Below are 12388 nucleotides of genomic sequence, written 5' to 3'. Positions count from 1 at the left end.
CTTTAAGATAGAGAGAGATAACGACTGTTCGTAGCTGCTAACTGCTTTAAGTGTAAATAGATGAAAATGTAGGATGTTCTTTAATTAATAGACATGGCCGCTTGTTTTGTTTTGTTTTTTTCAAAGCAAAATTCTGTTGTTAAGATATTTAGGAATATGTTTTTACATTAAAATCCAACAATGAACTTCAGAGTGTTTACTCTCACTGCACTTCATCACACCGTCATCTGCTTTATTCTTTACTTTTATGGATTTTAATTGATCTTAAACCTCATTATCACCTTATTCCATATTATAAAGTTAGTTAATGACGTGATCAGGGCTGTAACTGTGACAAAAAATGAATAAGAGTTTAATAAGCGATCACGAGAAGAAGATTCACTGGAACGGATTGATTGACAGATAAACTGTCCAATCACAGAGGCAGGAGGCGGGTCGCATTCATTCGTGACGCAAAACTAACGCGTCACCGCTTGTTTGTCTTCCGACCTGGTTTGACGTTAGCTTTGTTTCCACTCGCGCTATTGACAGTTATTATCACGTATGATGCGTTATAACCGGCGTTATTGATTCGAAAATGTCCGAAGGGCAGTCGAAGACAAGTTAATGCCAATAATAACAGTATTCACCGCATGTCAGGTTGGTTTCACGGGCTAACTTGTCAGCTATGATACAGCGATTGTTTGCTAACTCGCTAGCATGATTGGCTAAGCCGTGTTATTTTCGGAAGTTTTTATTTTCTTTCTTTCTTTTATATCCCAGGATGAATTGGATTTTCCCGCTGTCTAAGGGCTCTGGAGCGATCCCGGCTCCGAACAGTTTACAGAAACAGAGACAGCGGCAGATCGAGTCGCTTAAAGCTGCGCACTCTACGTAAGTACCCTGCACGCGCTAACGGGCTAACTAGCATGTCCGCGTGCCTGTAAATCCTAACATCCGGTCACACAGGCAGATTAAAGTATTAAAGTATTAACTCGTGTACTGTTTACTCCCATGTCACATCTCGGGCTTATTTTAAACTCCTCTTGACGCAGTGCTGTCACTATTTTTAGGATTCTAAATCGCTGTTGCTTCTGTTGTTTCGTTTTTGGGAAGGGAGTCGACTCTTTGAGCCGGATCTTTTCAGTGAGTCGACTCGATCCTTTTTTAAAGAATCGGTTGTTGATGTTTTAGGGAAATGAGGATCATAAAAACAAATAATGCAAGGAAGGTGAAGTGGGAATCTTGGTGAATAGACCCTAAAAAGGGGTGCCAGTCCATCACACACACACACAAACTGTCATGTTTTTTGGACTAAACCCACATGTAAGCCTAATGGTTTTACTGGTTTAAATAACCACATCCTTTAGACATCCCATGCTGTGTAGTTTTCTGTTCTTTCTCACGTCATGACCCACATACGTGTTGTTCCAGCATCGCAGAGATCCAGAAAGATGTGGAGTACCGAATTCCTTTCACCGTCAACAACTCCACCATCAGCGTCAACATGTGAGTGTTGTTATTCATAAACAGAGCAGCCCAGGGGTGCCAATACTTATGACGTTACTCAAGAAAGTGTGTGTGTGTGTGTGTGTGTAGATTGCTTCCACCACAGTTTCCTCAAGAGAAGCCTGTGGTCACTGTGTATCCTCCCGTGGGTCATCATTTAGTGGATGGGAACAACGGCACCGTGGTCACCAGCCCCCTCATCACCAACGTACTGCCTCACTCACCTTCACAGCAATAAACACTTTATTAACCTTTTATTACCACACACGCCCTTATCCTCTCTCCTCATGTGGTTCCTCTTTAGTTCGGGATGCACTCGGATCTCGGGAAGGTAATCCAGAGCTTGCTGGATGAGTTCTGGAAGAGTCCGCCAGTCCTGATGTCCGGCACTCCGTCCTTCCCTTAGTGAGTGCAGCACACTGTCGTATTTAAAAAAAAAAAAAAAAAAAAAAAGAACTCAATTTAGGGGCGAGGCTAATGTAGTGACATCACAAACATAAGCCCCGCCCATTTGAGCAGTCCTTTATGCAAATTAGTAGTCGATGATGTCACATTTCCCCAAACTGGCTTGCTGTCATAAACCTGGGAAATGTCAGTCGTTAACAAACTCATGGTTGCTATGGTAACAGTGTTCTGACTATGATGATGTTTAAACACTATCGTTTTCCATTCCTCTTCCTCCAGCATGTACAAGCCACCGTATCCTGCGCAGAACTTTCATTTCGTCTCCACCTTCCCGAGCCAGGACCCCCAGAGGCACATTGTCCCCGCCCCTCTCCCACCGGCCCCGGGGTCAGAGATGCAGCAGGTTCAGAACCGTCCTCCGGCACCGACGTACGGACTGATCACGGACCTCCCACTGCCCGTCCCCATGGCCGACTCACAGGTCCTGCACTGCACTTGTTTGTTTGTTTGTCTGTCTTTAAAGGATGGTTTCATAACTCCACCCTGTCCTTGATTATATTACTGTAATCACACAGCCGTTTATTCTTTATGTATCTACATCAAATACTTACTCCATGCCTGACCATGTGGTTTTTTTTTGGGTTTTTTTCCCTCACAGACCGGACTAAATGGTCACATCTACAAAATGCCCGAAATCCCCGACTCGTTTCCAGAACTTTCCGAGATAAGGTGTGTCCTACAATGTGTTATTAATGTTAGCTTTTTAAACTCACTTTTTTCATCTTTTGAACAGAGAAACATGTGTAACTGATTTTGGGGTGGGGCTACAGTCTGATATGCAAATCAGGGTTACATGTGTAACTGAATTGGGGGCGGGGATATCAGGTTAATTTGCATATTTCTGTATATTTATTAATTATTAATGAGCTGTTTCTACACTTATGAGCTCCCTCATTAATTAAACATGAAACATTTTTTATGATGGCCTTCAAACAGCAATGCATAATAAATACCAGAGCTGTGTGTGTGTGTGTGTGTGTGTGTGTGTGTGTGTGTGTGTGTGTGTACGTATGTACTCAGTGTGTCTCAGCTGAAGGACATGAGCGATAATGAAGACATCTTGCTGGAGTATTTTGCGTGTCTGCCTCAGCTCAAGCAGGTCTCCAGCGATAAAGAAGATCTGGTGAACACCATCGTCACTGTGGCCAGTAAGTCCATACACAAGCAGCCGTGTGTGTGTGCAGTGTTTCTAATTAACACACACCTTACTGAATGAACCTGCTCGTTGTGTTTGTACAGAGAAGAACTTGCAGCTGGAGCCTCAGCTGGAAGGAAAGAGACAAGAGATGCTGTACAAAGTGAGGACACACACACACACACTGCACCTTTGAGGAATACACACACTCAGTGCATGCTGTTATGAAGTCATATGATCTCTTGCTGTAGCTTGAGCGCGTGTGTGTGTGTGTGTGTGTGTGTGTGTATGTGTGTGTGTGCAGTATGAGCAGCTGACCCAGATGAAGTCAGCGTTCCAGACCAAAATGCAGAGACAGCATGAGCTCAGTGAGGTAAACTATAACCTACATACACACACACACACACATACAGCGAACACACTGTCACATCTATAACAGACCCATACACTCCGTAAAAACACACACACACACACACACATACAGTGAACACACTGTCACATCTATAACAGACCCATACACTCCGTAAAAACACACACACACACACACACACAAACAAAACAGGCTGATTTTCCACTTAATACACATTCATCTGAACAAAATCTGTGAAAATCTCTCTCTCTCTGTCTCTCTCTTTCTCCCCCTCTCCTCTCTCCCTCTTTTCTCCCTCTCTCCTCTCTCCCTCTTTTCTCCCTCTCTCTCTCTCTCTCTCTCTCTCTCTCTCTCTCTGTGTCTCTCTCTTTCTCCCCCCTCCTTCTCTCTCCCTCTTTTCTCCCTCTCTCTCTCTGTCTCTCTCTTTCTCCCCCCCTCCTTCTCTCTTCCCCTCGTTCTCTCTCTCTCTCTCTCTCTCTCTCTCTCTCTCTGTCTCTCTCTTTCTCCCCCCTCCTTCTCTCTCCCTCTTTTCTCCCTTTCTCTCTCTCTGTCTCTCTCTTTCTCCCCCCCCTCCTTCTCTCTTCCCCTCGTTCTCCCCCCCCACCTTCTCTCTCTCTCTCTCTCTCTCTCTCTCCCCCCCCACTTTCTCTCCCCCTCGCCCCCCCCCACTTTCTCTCTCCCTCTTTCTCCCCCCCCTTCTCTCTTCCCCTCGTTCTCTCTCTCCCCCCCCCCCACCTTCTCTCTCCCTCTCTCTCTCTCTCTCTCTCTCTCCCCCCCACCTTCTCTCTCCCTCTTTCTCTCTCTCTCTCTCTCTCTCTCTCTCTCTCTGTCTCTCTCCTTCATGGTTCAGAGCTGCAGTCTGAGTGCCCTACAGGCGAGGTTAAAGGTCGCGGCCCATCAGGCGGAGGAGGAGTCCGAGGAGACGGCCGAGAACTTTCTGGAAGGAAAGACTGAGATCGATGACTTCCTCACCAGCTTCATGGAGAAGAGGACGGTACTGTCCTGAGAGCGAGTGCCCCACGTGTTATAGATGTTATATATGTTATAGACATGTTATATATTTTTCCTGGCTGTAAGCTCCGCCCACTGTCTCTGTATTGAGTTTGATGAAGTGTGATGTTATTACCTACTGATCCTGCACTGAACTGTTCCTCTGAGTCATGCTGGTGTGTTTCTCTGCAGCTTTGTCACAGCAGAAGAGCTAAAGAAGAAAAGCTACAGCAGTCCATCAGCGTGCACGGACACTTCCCCTCCGCACACTAGACTCACTACTGGTGCGTCTCACACTGCAGTCTCCTGCACTGCATCCATCACAGTTACTGAAGATTATTACCTAGGAAAGATTTCAGATTTTGTAATGTTAGCATTCTCTCTCTCTCTCTCTCTCTCTCTCAGGTTTCGGTACTAAAGCAGAACGCTCAGCCTCATGACGAACCCTCACCATGGCAGATCCAGACTCCTACAGCAGCGAGCGACTGGAGCTCTGGAGCTTTTCACCATCAGCCTTGGAGCAGAGCGCGAGCTGTTGCTGATCTTCCTGCCGGTGTTCTCGGAGTGCTCGGTGTTCTGGATGAGCTTCAGTGAGGCTGTAGCACGTGGTGTTCTTCACCTGGTGTTCTTCAGAGTATTAGGCAGCCTTTTTTGCGTTCTCATTAGCACACTTCGAATACTGACGATGGATTTCTTTCGGTTCGGACCTTTTCTTGCACTCGAGAATCTGAAATTTTTTGCCGACGCTGCCAGACGCCACAAAAATACTGTATTTAATAATGTTGATAATAGGCTTTATTATAATCAGACATTGTATTATAAGTTTATTTAATTTGATAGGCTAATAAAATATTTCCACTAATCACTCTGTCTGAGTTTTTGCCAAAAGATGAAACATCTTCCTGAAAGCACTTTCAGGCTACGTCCCAAATCATGTTCAGATAAACCGTACATCTGCATCTACACTATATAGCCAAAAGTATTGGGACACCCCTCCAGATCATTGAAAGGCTTTCACTGGATCTTAGTTCCAGTGAAAGGAACTCTTAATGCTTCAGCTTCATACCAAGACATTTTGGACAATTTCATGCTCTTTGTGGGAACAGTTTGGGGATGACCGCTTCCTGTTCCAACATGACTGCACACCAGTGACCAAAGCAAGGTCCATAAAGACATGGATGAGTGAGTTTGGTGTGGAGGAACTTGACTGTCCTGCACAGAGTCCTGACCTCAACCCCATAGAACACCTTTGGGATGAATTAGAGTGGAGACTGTGAGCCAGATCTTCTCGTCCAACATCAGTACCTGACCTCACAAATGAGCTTCTAGAGGAACGGTCAAAAATTCCCATAAACACACTCCTAAACCTTGTGGACAGCCTTCCCAGAAGAGTTGAAGCTGTTATAGCTGTAAAGGGGCGGGGCAACTACATATTACATTCATGTGCATGTGAAGGCAGACGTCCCAAAACTTTTGGCAATATAGTGTATGTTTGTAAACAGTGACCTCCATGTTGGGTTTATAGATTTTGACCTGATCTTCAGTTTCCTGCTTCCCAAACTATTACACAGCCTCCACCATGCAGAAAACATGCATCCATGTGCTCCTCCATCCTCCAGCTCTTCTTCTGGTACCTGACTGTGCTTCTACTGCAGGAATTCTTTCAGGAACTGCAACAGGAACATTCCACATCCTGCTCCACCTTCCTCACAAACTACCAGCTTCCTGAAAAAGAAAGCCAGTGTTGCTGGAGTTTCAGTTCAGGAACTATTCCAGTGACACAGAAAGGTCCAGAAATCTTAAATGTGGATTCTCATAACAGGTTTGTTTAGAGTTCTTCAGAAGGTCAATAAAGGTCATTCAAGCAGGTTGGTTTAAATCATCCACAGGTTGGAACCATTCCAAATTCTTTCCTTCGTAGTCTACTATTTTGGGTTGATCTCAGATTGTTCATTTTTGGAGTCTGTAATTACTATCCTGTATTAGCTTGGCTAACTTGCCCCGCTAGCACTTGGCTAATTAGCGCATCAGTATATTAGCTCTGGTGATGCGCAGTTCAGGAAATGGTTTAGGGGAAAAAAGCTTGGAAAAAAGTTGAATAACTTCAAACACCACAAGACAAGTTGTATATATTAATTTATTCTGATGTCGTTCAGTGTTTCACAACCAAATCACTGCAGTGTGTGTACACCTGTGTAGAAAACGCTGGAATGTTTCCAAGTTTCAAACTGTGCTCTTGTAGGCTTGTAGCCCCTCAGTGCACCTTCTGGGAGAAGTTGGTGGTCGGTTGGTTTGTTAGAGGGTGGGTTGGAAAGTTCATTGGTTTGTTAGAGGGTGGGTTGGTTGATTGGTTTGCTAAAGGGTGGGTTGGTTGGTTAGAGGGTGGGATGGTGGGTTTGACTGGTTTGTTAAAGGGTGGGTTTATGGGTTGGTTTGTTTGTTAGGGTGGGTTGGTTGGTTTGTTAGAGGGAGGGTGGGTTGGTTGATTGGTTTGCTAAAGGGTGGGTTGGTTGGTTAGAGGGTGGGATGGTGGGTTTGACTGGTTTGTTAAAGGGTGGGTTTATGGGTTGGTTTGTTTGTTAGGGTGGGTTGGAGGTTTGGTTGGTTGGTTTGTTAGAGGGAGGGTGGGTTGGAGGGTTGGTTGGGTAGGTTGGTTGGTTGGTTTGGTGTATATATACACTGGCGGTATATATACACATAATCTGGTGGTTATGTGTATATTTGTGTGTAATATTATCTGATATTAAGATCTGAAATGCAGACGATGATGGGAGCTCAGCACCTAAAAGAACTGAATACATGACGCCTTTCAAACTTTTTCTATCTACATGTTGGACCTCTAATGTAGGATAAACAGATCATTTACTAAAAGAGTTAAACAGTTAACCCAGTCTAACCAGTTCCCTTTTTATCTCACACACGTAAATGTAAAGTGAAGCATGACACTGCGGTTTAAACATTGTTGTCAAAGGAGGTGTAACTAATTCTCTAATTCTGTTTAGAGACACACACACACACACACACACACACACACACACACACAGGGTAAAACCCGGATTTCATTTCTCAAGGTAGAAGTTCAAGGACTAAAATGGTGAGTTTCTGACTGCTGGAGAAACATAACTACAGACTCTTTCATTCTCACATTTTCCCGCTAATCATACAGACCTGTTCCCCACTTTAGCGTTGACGCTAACACATTTTTTTTTAGATAAAATAAAAGTCCAGTTTTCCAACATGGCCGCTCCTATAAAGTTAAAGAGTGTTATTTAATTCATCTTTATAGTTTCTCTGTATGATGTTGCTGAGGAAATGAAGGTGATGTAATATCTGTTTACAGAAAAGATGTCGGTTATACAGTATTAGCTTAAATATTAGCAAAACCTAGGATGTAAAGTTTACTCAACACCATGTCCTGGCTGGTCTGAGAAGAAAATAAAAATCCAGTTGGTTCTCTGTAGCTTTCCATTGCAGTTAATGGGAGACACTGGACTTCTCTAATGGTTTATAATGATTCTTTTCGACACTGTGGGGTTCTGGGAAATTCTCCATATACATGAGACTGATTGCGTTGAGGATTTTGATCTAAAATCAGTCAGGGTAAAAGTTTGTGCTCGTAAATATTTACAGTCATTTTAAAATAATTCATAAATAAATTAAAATACTATTCCTGCACCAAAGAACTGAAATAAACACCGCGTCCGATGACCGTCCACTCATCAGCTTTTTTCAGTCAGGCGCTCGCATAAGCCGCCTCGTCCAGATGAGGGTCCTTTGTGTCGTCGCAGGAGCTGGAGGCGTGGCTACTGAGGTCGGCGACACCCGATTCGAGGTCGCTGCAGACGGAAAGATCGTCGGCGTCGGCGGCCTTGGGGGTCAGTGGTAGAGTGAAGGAGGGGGCGTGGTTTACTGTCCCGGCAGCAGGGCTCATGCAGGTGATGTAATCCTGACGCTCGTTCTCTTTCGGCAGCATCCGGTACGAAGGTTCAGTCGCGCCGCTGCTCTTCATCGTTCTCATCTTGCTCTCTAGCAGCTGCGCAAGTCTCTACAGCAGGAGAGAGGAGAAGAGTTAGAGGAGAAGCAGCTGCATGGAAACTTCCACGGCAGCGCTGACGAGATCTGGACTGTGATTGGTCGGAAGGAGTTTCTTTCTTTTTTTGATATGTTATCGTTTCTATAGTAACGGCTCATTCCCAGGGATTCGTCGCTATGGTTTGTGATTTATGGAAGTCTAAAAGGAAACAATAATATAACAAACATACGGAATTAAAATCAGCATTACATTGGCTGCCAGTGTGGTGCATGTCCCACCCCGGTGGGTGTGGCTAATTGTGTGTATCTAAGAAGTGTGTTTCAGCGAGTATGTATGCCTTGTCCATCGCCGGTCTCCCGCGGTACCTCCTGGTGGGTGTTAAGCTCCTCCTCCAGCTGCTGTGACTCCTCCTTCACGGCGGTCAGCCAATCAGAAGGTGACTGATGCGAGGCCCTGCCCCTTTCTGCAGAACTGTACATGCCTTTCCAGAATCTGGAGTCAAAACACAGAAGGAAAAAGAAAAAAAAAACAGATGAGGTTTTTATCGTCAAAGCTTCATGCTAGCATTTAGCTAAGTAGTCAGATCTACTTAGCATCCCAGTTAGCGGAGAGAGTTAATTAGCCATTAGCTGTCTACTGTTCTCAGTCTCAGTGAAGAAGAAGAAGAAGACACTCACTTGAAGCAGTAGGGCGTGGTCAGGGGTCTCAGCACCCCCTGAGTCTGACTGTGGTCTGATCTGTACAGCGGATTTATAAACTCGGATCTTTTCTCCCAAAGACACGGCCACAGCGAGTGAGTCCGCTCCCGTATCCTGCTCACACATACACACACACACACGGGTCAGTATTCCAGCTTCTCATGTCTCTGGATGTTTGTTGACCCAGACCCGCGCTGACCTCAGGTCCCGCCTCTCTCTCTGGCTGTTCCCGATGAAGTTGCCGTACTGGCAGGAGTGGACGTGTGTGTGCAGCTGCAGGAGGAAGCGCTCGTTAAACTCGAAGGCGCAGGGGAACTGCTCCATCAGCTGCCATACACACTCCAGGAACTGGTCCATCACAGGGGACACCTCCTTAGGGTCTCCGTCCAGGTGAGCATACCTGTGGGTTAAGAAAAAAAAGATGACAGGGTTAGGTCAGGGTAACCATGGCAACAGATGCGAAGCTGATTGGTTTAAATGCATAACGTGTGGGAGGGGTTATATCACTTCATTCTTTTGATTTTTACATGTACAGATGTTTCAGATGTTTAGTTGTTTACATGTGCAGGCATACAGATGTTTAGATGTTTCGTTCCACAGCTGTTAAGACATACAGATGTTTGCATGTGCAGAGAGACAGAATCTTAGATCTCCAGATGTTTTAAATGTGCAGCATACTGATGTTTTGATGTACAGATGTTAAGAAGTACAGATGTTTGGAGGTAGAGATGTTTAGAGATACGCTAGTTGTTTGACTGTACAGATGTTTAAACATACAGTTGTTTAGATGTTTCAACCTTTGGCTATTTTAATAAGCAGATGTTTGGATACACAGATGACTGGATGCACAGACATTTTGATATGCAGACATTTGGGTGTACAGATGTTTAGGTGTAGAGATTTTAGGATATACAGCTGTTAGTGATGTACAGATGTTTGGATGTAGAGACGCTTTTGATGAAACAGATGTTTGGATATACAGATGTTTGGATGTACAGATGTTTGGATATACAGATGTTTGGATGTACAGATGTTTGGATATATAGATGTTTGGATATACAGATGTTTGGATATACAGACCTGTGTGAGAACTTGTGTCCAAACGATACCCAGTCCTTCTCTATCAGCACCTACAGAGACACAAGCAGTGTGTGTTTATTAGCCAGAACACAGAGAGCAGTATATACAAGGGCCCAGTGGGAGGGGCTAGAAATGACATAGGCATGGTGGGCGGAGCTTCGACAGTGAGCGTATGAGACTGATAATCGCTCGTATCTGTGGGCCGACTGCAGCTGGTGTTATACTGATGATGTCTACAGTGTGTGTCGGAGCTGTGTGTGTGTTTATTGTGTGTTGTGTCGGAGCTGTGTGTGTGTTTATTGTGTGTTGTGTCGGAGCTGTGTGTGTGTTTATTGTGTGTTGTGTTGTAGCTGTGTGTGTGTTTATTGTGTGTTGTGTCGGAGCTGTGTGTGTGTTTATTGTGTGTTGTGTCGGAGCTGTGTGTGTGTTTATTGTGTGTTGTGTCGGAGCTGTGTGTGTGTTTATTGTGTGTTGTGTTGTAGCTGTGTGTGTGTTTATTGTGTGTTGTGTCGGAGCTGTGTGTGTGTTTATTGTGTGTTGTGTTGTAGCTGTGTGTGTGTTTATTGTGTGTTGTGTCGGAGCTGTGTGTGTGTTTATTGTGTGTTGTGTTGTAGCTGTGTGTGTGTTTATTGTGTGTTGTGTCGGAGCTGTGTGTGTGTTTATTGTGTGTTGTGTCGGAGCTGTGTGTGTGTTTATTGTGTGTTGTGTTGTAGCTGTGTGTGTGTTTATTGTGTGAGCTGTGTGTGTGTTTATTGTGTGTTGTGTTGGAGCTGTGTGTGTGTTTATTGTGTGTTGTGTCGGAGCTGTGTGTGTGTTTATTGTGTGTTGTGTTGTAGCTGTGTGTGTGTTTATTGTGTGTTGTGTCGGAGCTGTGTGTGTGTTTATTGTGTGTTGTGTCGGAGCTGTGTGTGTGTTTATTGTGTGTTGTGTTGTAGCTGTGTGTGTGTTTATTGTGTGTTGTGTCGGAGCTGTGTGTGTGTTTATTGTGTGTTGTGTTGTAGCTGTGTGTGTGTTTATTGTGTGTTGTGTCGGAGCTGTGTGTGTGTTTATTGTGTGTTGTGTCGGAGCTGTGTGTGTGTTTATTGTGTGTTGTGTCGGAGCTGTGTGTGTGTTTATTGTGTGTTGTGTCGGAGCTGTGTGTGTGTTTATTGTGTGTTGTGTTGTAGCTGTGTGTGTGTTTATTGTGTGTTGTGTTGTAGCTGTGTGTGTTGTGTTGTAGCTGTGTGTGTGTTTATTGTGTGTTGTGTTGTAGCTGTGTGTGTGTTTATTGTGTGTTGTGTTGTAGCTGTGTGTGTGTTTATTGTGTGTTGTGTCGGAGCTGTGTGTGTGTTTATTGTGTGTTGTGTCGGAGCTGTGTGTGTGTTTATTGTGTGTTGTGTTGTAGCTGTGTGTGTGTTTATTGTGTGTTGTGTCGGAGCTGTGTGTGTGTGTTTATTGTGTGTTGTGTTGTAGCTGTGTGTGTGTTTATTGTGTGTTGTGTTGTAGCTGTGTGTGTGTTTATTGTGTGTTGTGTTGTAGCTGTGTGTGTGTTTATTGTGTGTTGTGTTGTAGCTGTGTGTGTGTTTATTGTGTGTTGTGTTGTAGCTGTGTGTGTGTTTATTGTGTGTTGTAGCTGTGTGTGTTTATTGTGTGTTGTGTCGGAGCTGTGTGTGTGTTTATTGTGTGTTGTGTCGGAGCTGTGTGTGTGTTTATTGTGTGTTGTGTTGTAGCTGTGTGTGTGTTTATTGTGTGTTGTGTTGTAGCTGTGTGTGTGTTTATTGTGTGTTGTGTTGTAGCTGTGTGTGTTGTAGCTGTGTGTGTGTTTATTGTGTGTTGTGTTGTAGCTGTGTGTGTGTTTATTGTGTGTTGTGTTGTAGCTGTGTGTGTGTTTATTGTGTGTTGTGTCGGAGCTGTGTGTGTGTTTATTGTGTGTTGTGTCGGAGCTGTGTGTGTGTTTATTGTGTGTTGTGTTGTAGCTGTGTGTGTGTTTATTGTGTGTTGTGTCAGAGCTGTGTGTGTGTTTATTGTGTGTTGTGTTGTAGCTGTGTGTGTTGTAGCTGTGTGTGTGTTTATTGTGTGTTGTGTTGTAGCTGTGTGTGTTGTGTTGTAGCTGTGTGTGTTGTGTTGTAGCTGTGTGTGTTGTGTTGTAG

The 12388-nt window shown here is 44.4% G+C and overlaps 2 protein-coding genes across 4 annotated transcripts in view; one reads left to right on the top strand and one right to left on the bottom strand.

Moving 5' to 3' along the window:
• The first annotated feature begins 460 nt into the window (after positions 1–460).
• On the top strand, positions 461–5310 carry vps37a (VPS37A subunit of ESCRT-I). The gene is made up of 13 exons (XM_058385112.1): positions 461–639; positions 763–873; positions 1414–1488; positions 1579–1696; positions 1793–1893; positions 2173–2374; positions 2552–2622; positions 2974–3101; positions 3193–3251; positions 3393–3461; positions 4309–4452; positions 4641–4732; positions 4854–5310. The coding sequence occupies exons 2-12, from the start codon at positions 764–766 to the stop codon at positions 4719–4721; spliced, it is 1158 nt and encodes a 385-aa protein (XP_058241095.1). The 5' UTR covers positions 461–639; position 763; the 3' UTR covers positions 4722–4732; positions 4854–5310.
• A 1261-nt stretch (positions 5311–6571) lies between these two features.
• The window catches only part of mtmr7b (myotubularin related protein 7b), a 15697-nt gene continuing 9880 nt past the window's right edge, over positions 6572–12388 (bottom strand). For 2 of the 3 annotated variants that reach the window (XM_058385096.1, XM_058385099.1), the window contains 5 exons: positions 10260–10309; positions 9379–9579; positions 9159–9293; positions 8847–8973; positions 6572–8493 (listed from right to left, as the gene is read on the bottom strand). In XM_058385096.1, coding sequence (XP_058241079.1) covers positions 8182–8493; positions 8847–8973; positions 9159–9293; positions 9379–9579; positions 10260–10309 — 825 coding nt within the window. In that variant the 3' untranslated portion in view covers positions 6572–8181. Of the gene's footprint in view, positions 8494–8818; positions 8974–9158; positions 9294–9378; positions 9580–10259; positions 10310–12388 lie in introns of all 3 variants that reach the window. The other variant, XM_058385097.1, reaches the window with a different exon arrangement.

Source organism: Hemibagrus wyckioides, linkage group LG29, assembly GCF_019097595.1.
Source record: "Hemibagrus wyckioides isolate EC202008001 linkage group LG29, SWU_Hwy_1.0, whole genome shotgun sequence".
NCBI lineage: Eukaryota > Metazoa > Chordata > Actinopteri > Siluriformes > Bagridae > Hemibagrus > Hemibagrus wyckioides.
The sequence above is the reverse complement of the archived record's forward strand: the minus strand, read 5'-3'. Positions and strand labels throughout refer to the sequence as shown.

Coding starts and splice junctions, on each gene's coding strand:
- vps37a (XM_058385112.1), top strand. CDS start 764: ATGAATTGGATTTTCCCGCTGTCTAAGGGCTCTGGAGCGATCCCGGCT. Junction 1,489..1,578: donor TCCACCATCAGCGTCAACAT/GTGAGTGTTGTT, acceptor GTGTGTGTGTAG/ATTGCTTCCACCACAGTTTC. Junction 1,894..2,172: donor GGCACTCCGTCCTTCCCTTA/GTGAGTGCAGCA, acceptor CTCTTCCTCCAG/CATGTACAAGCCACCGTATC.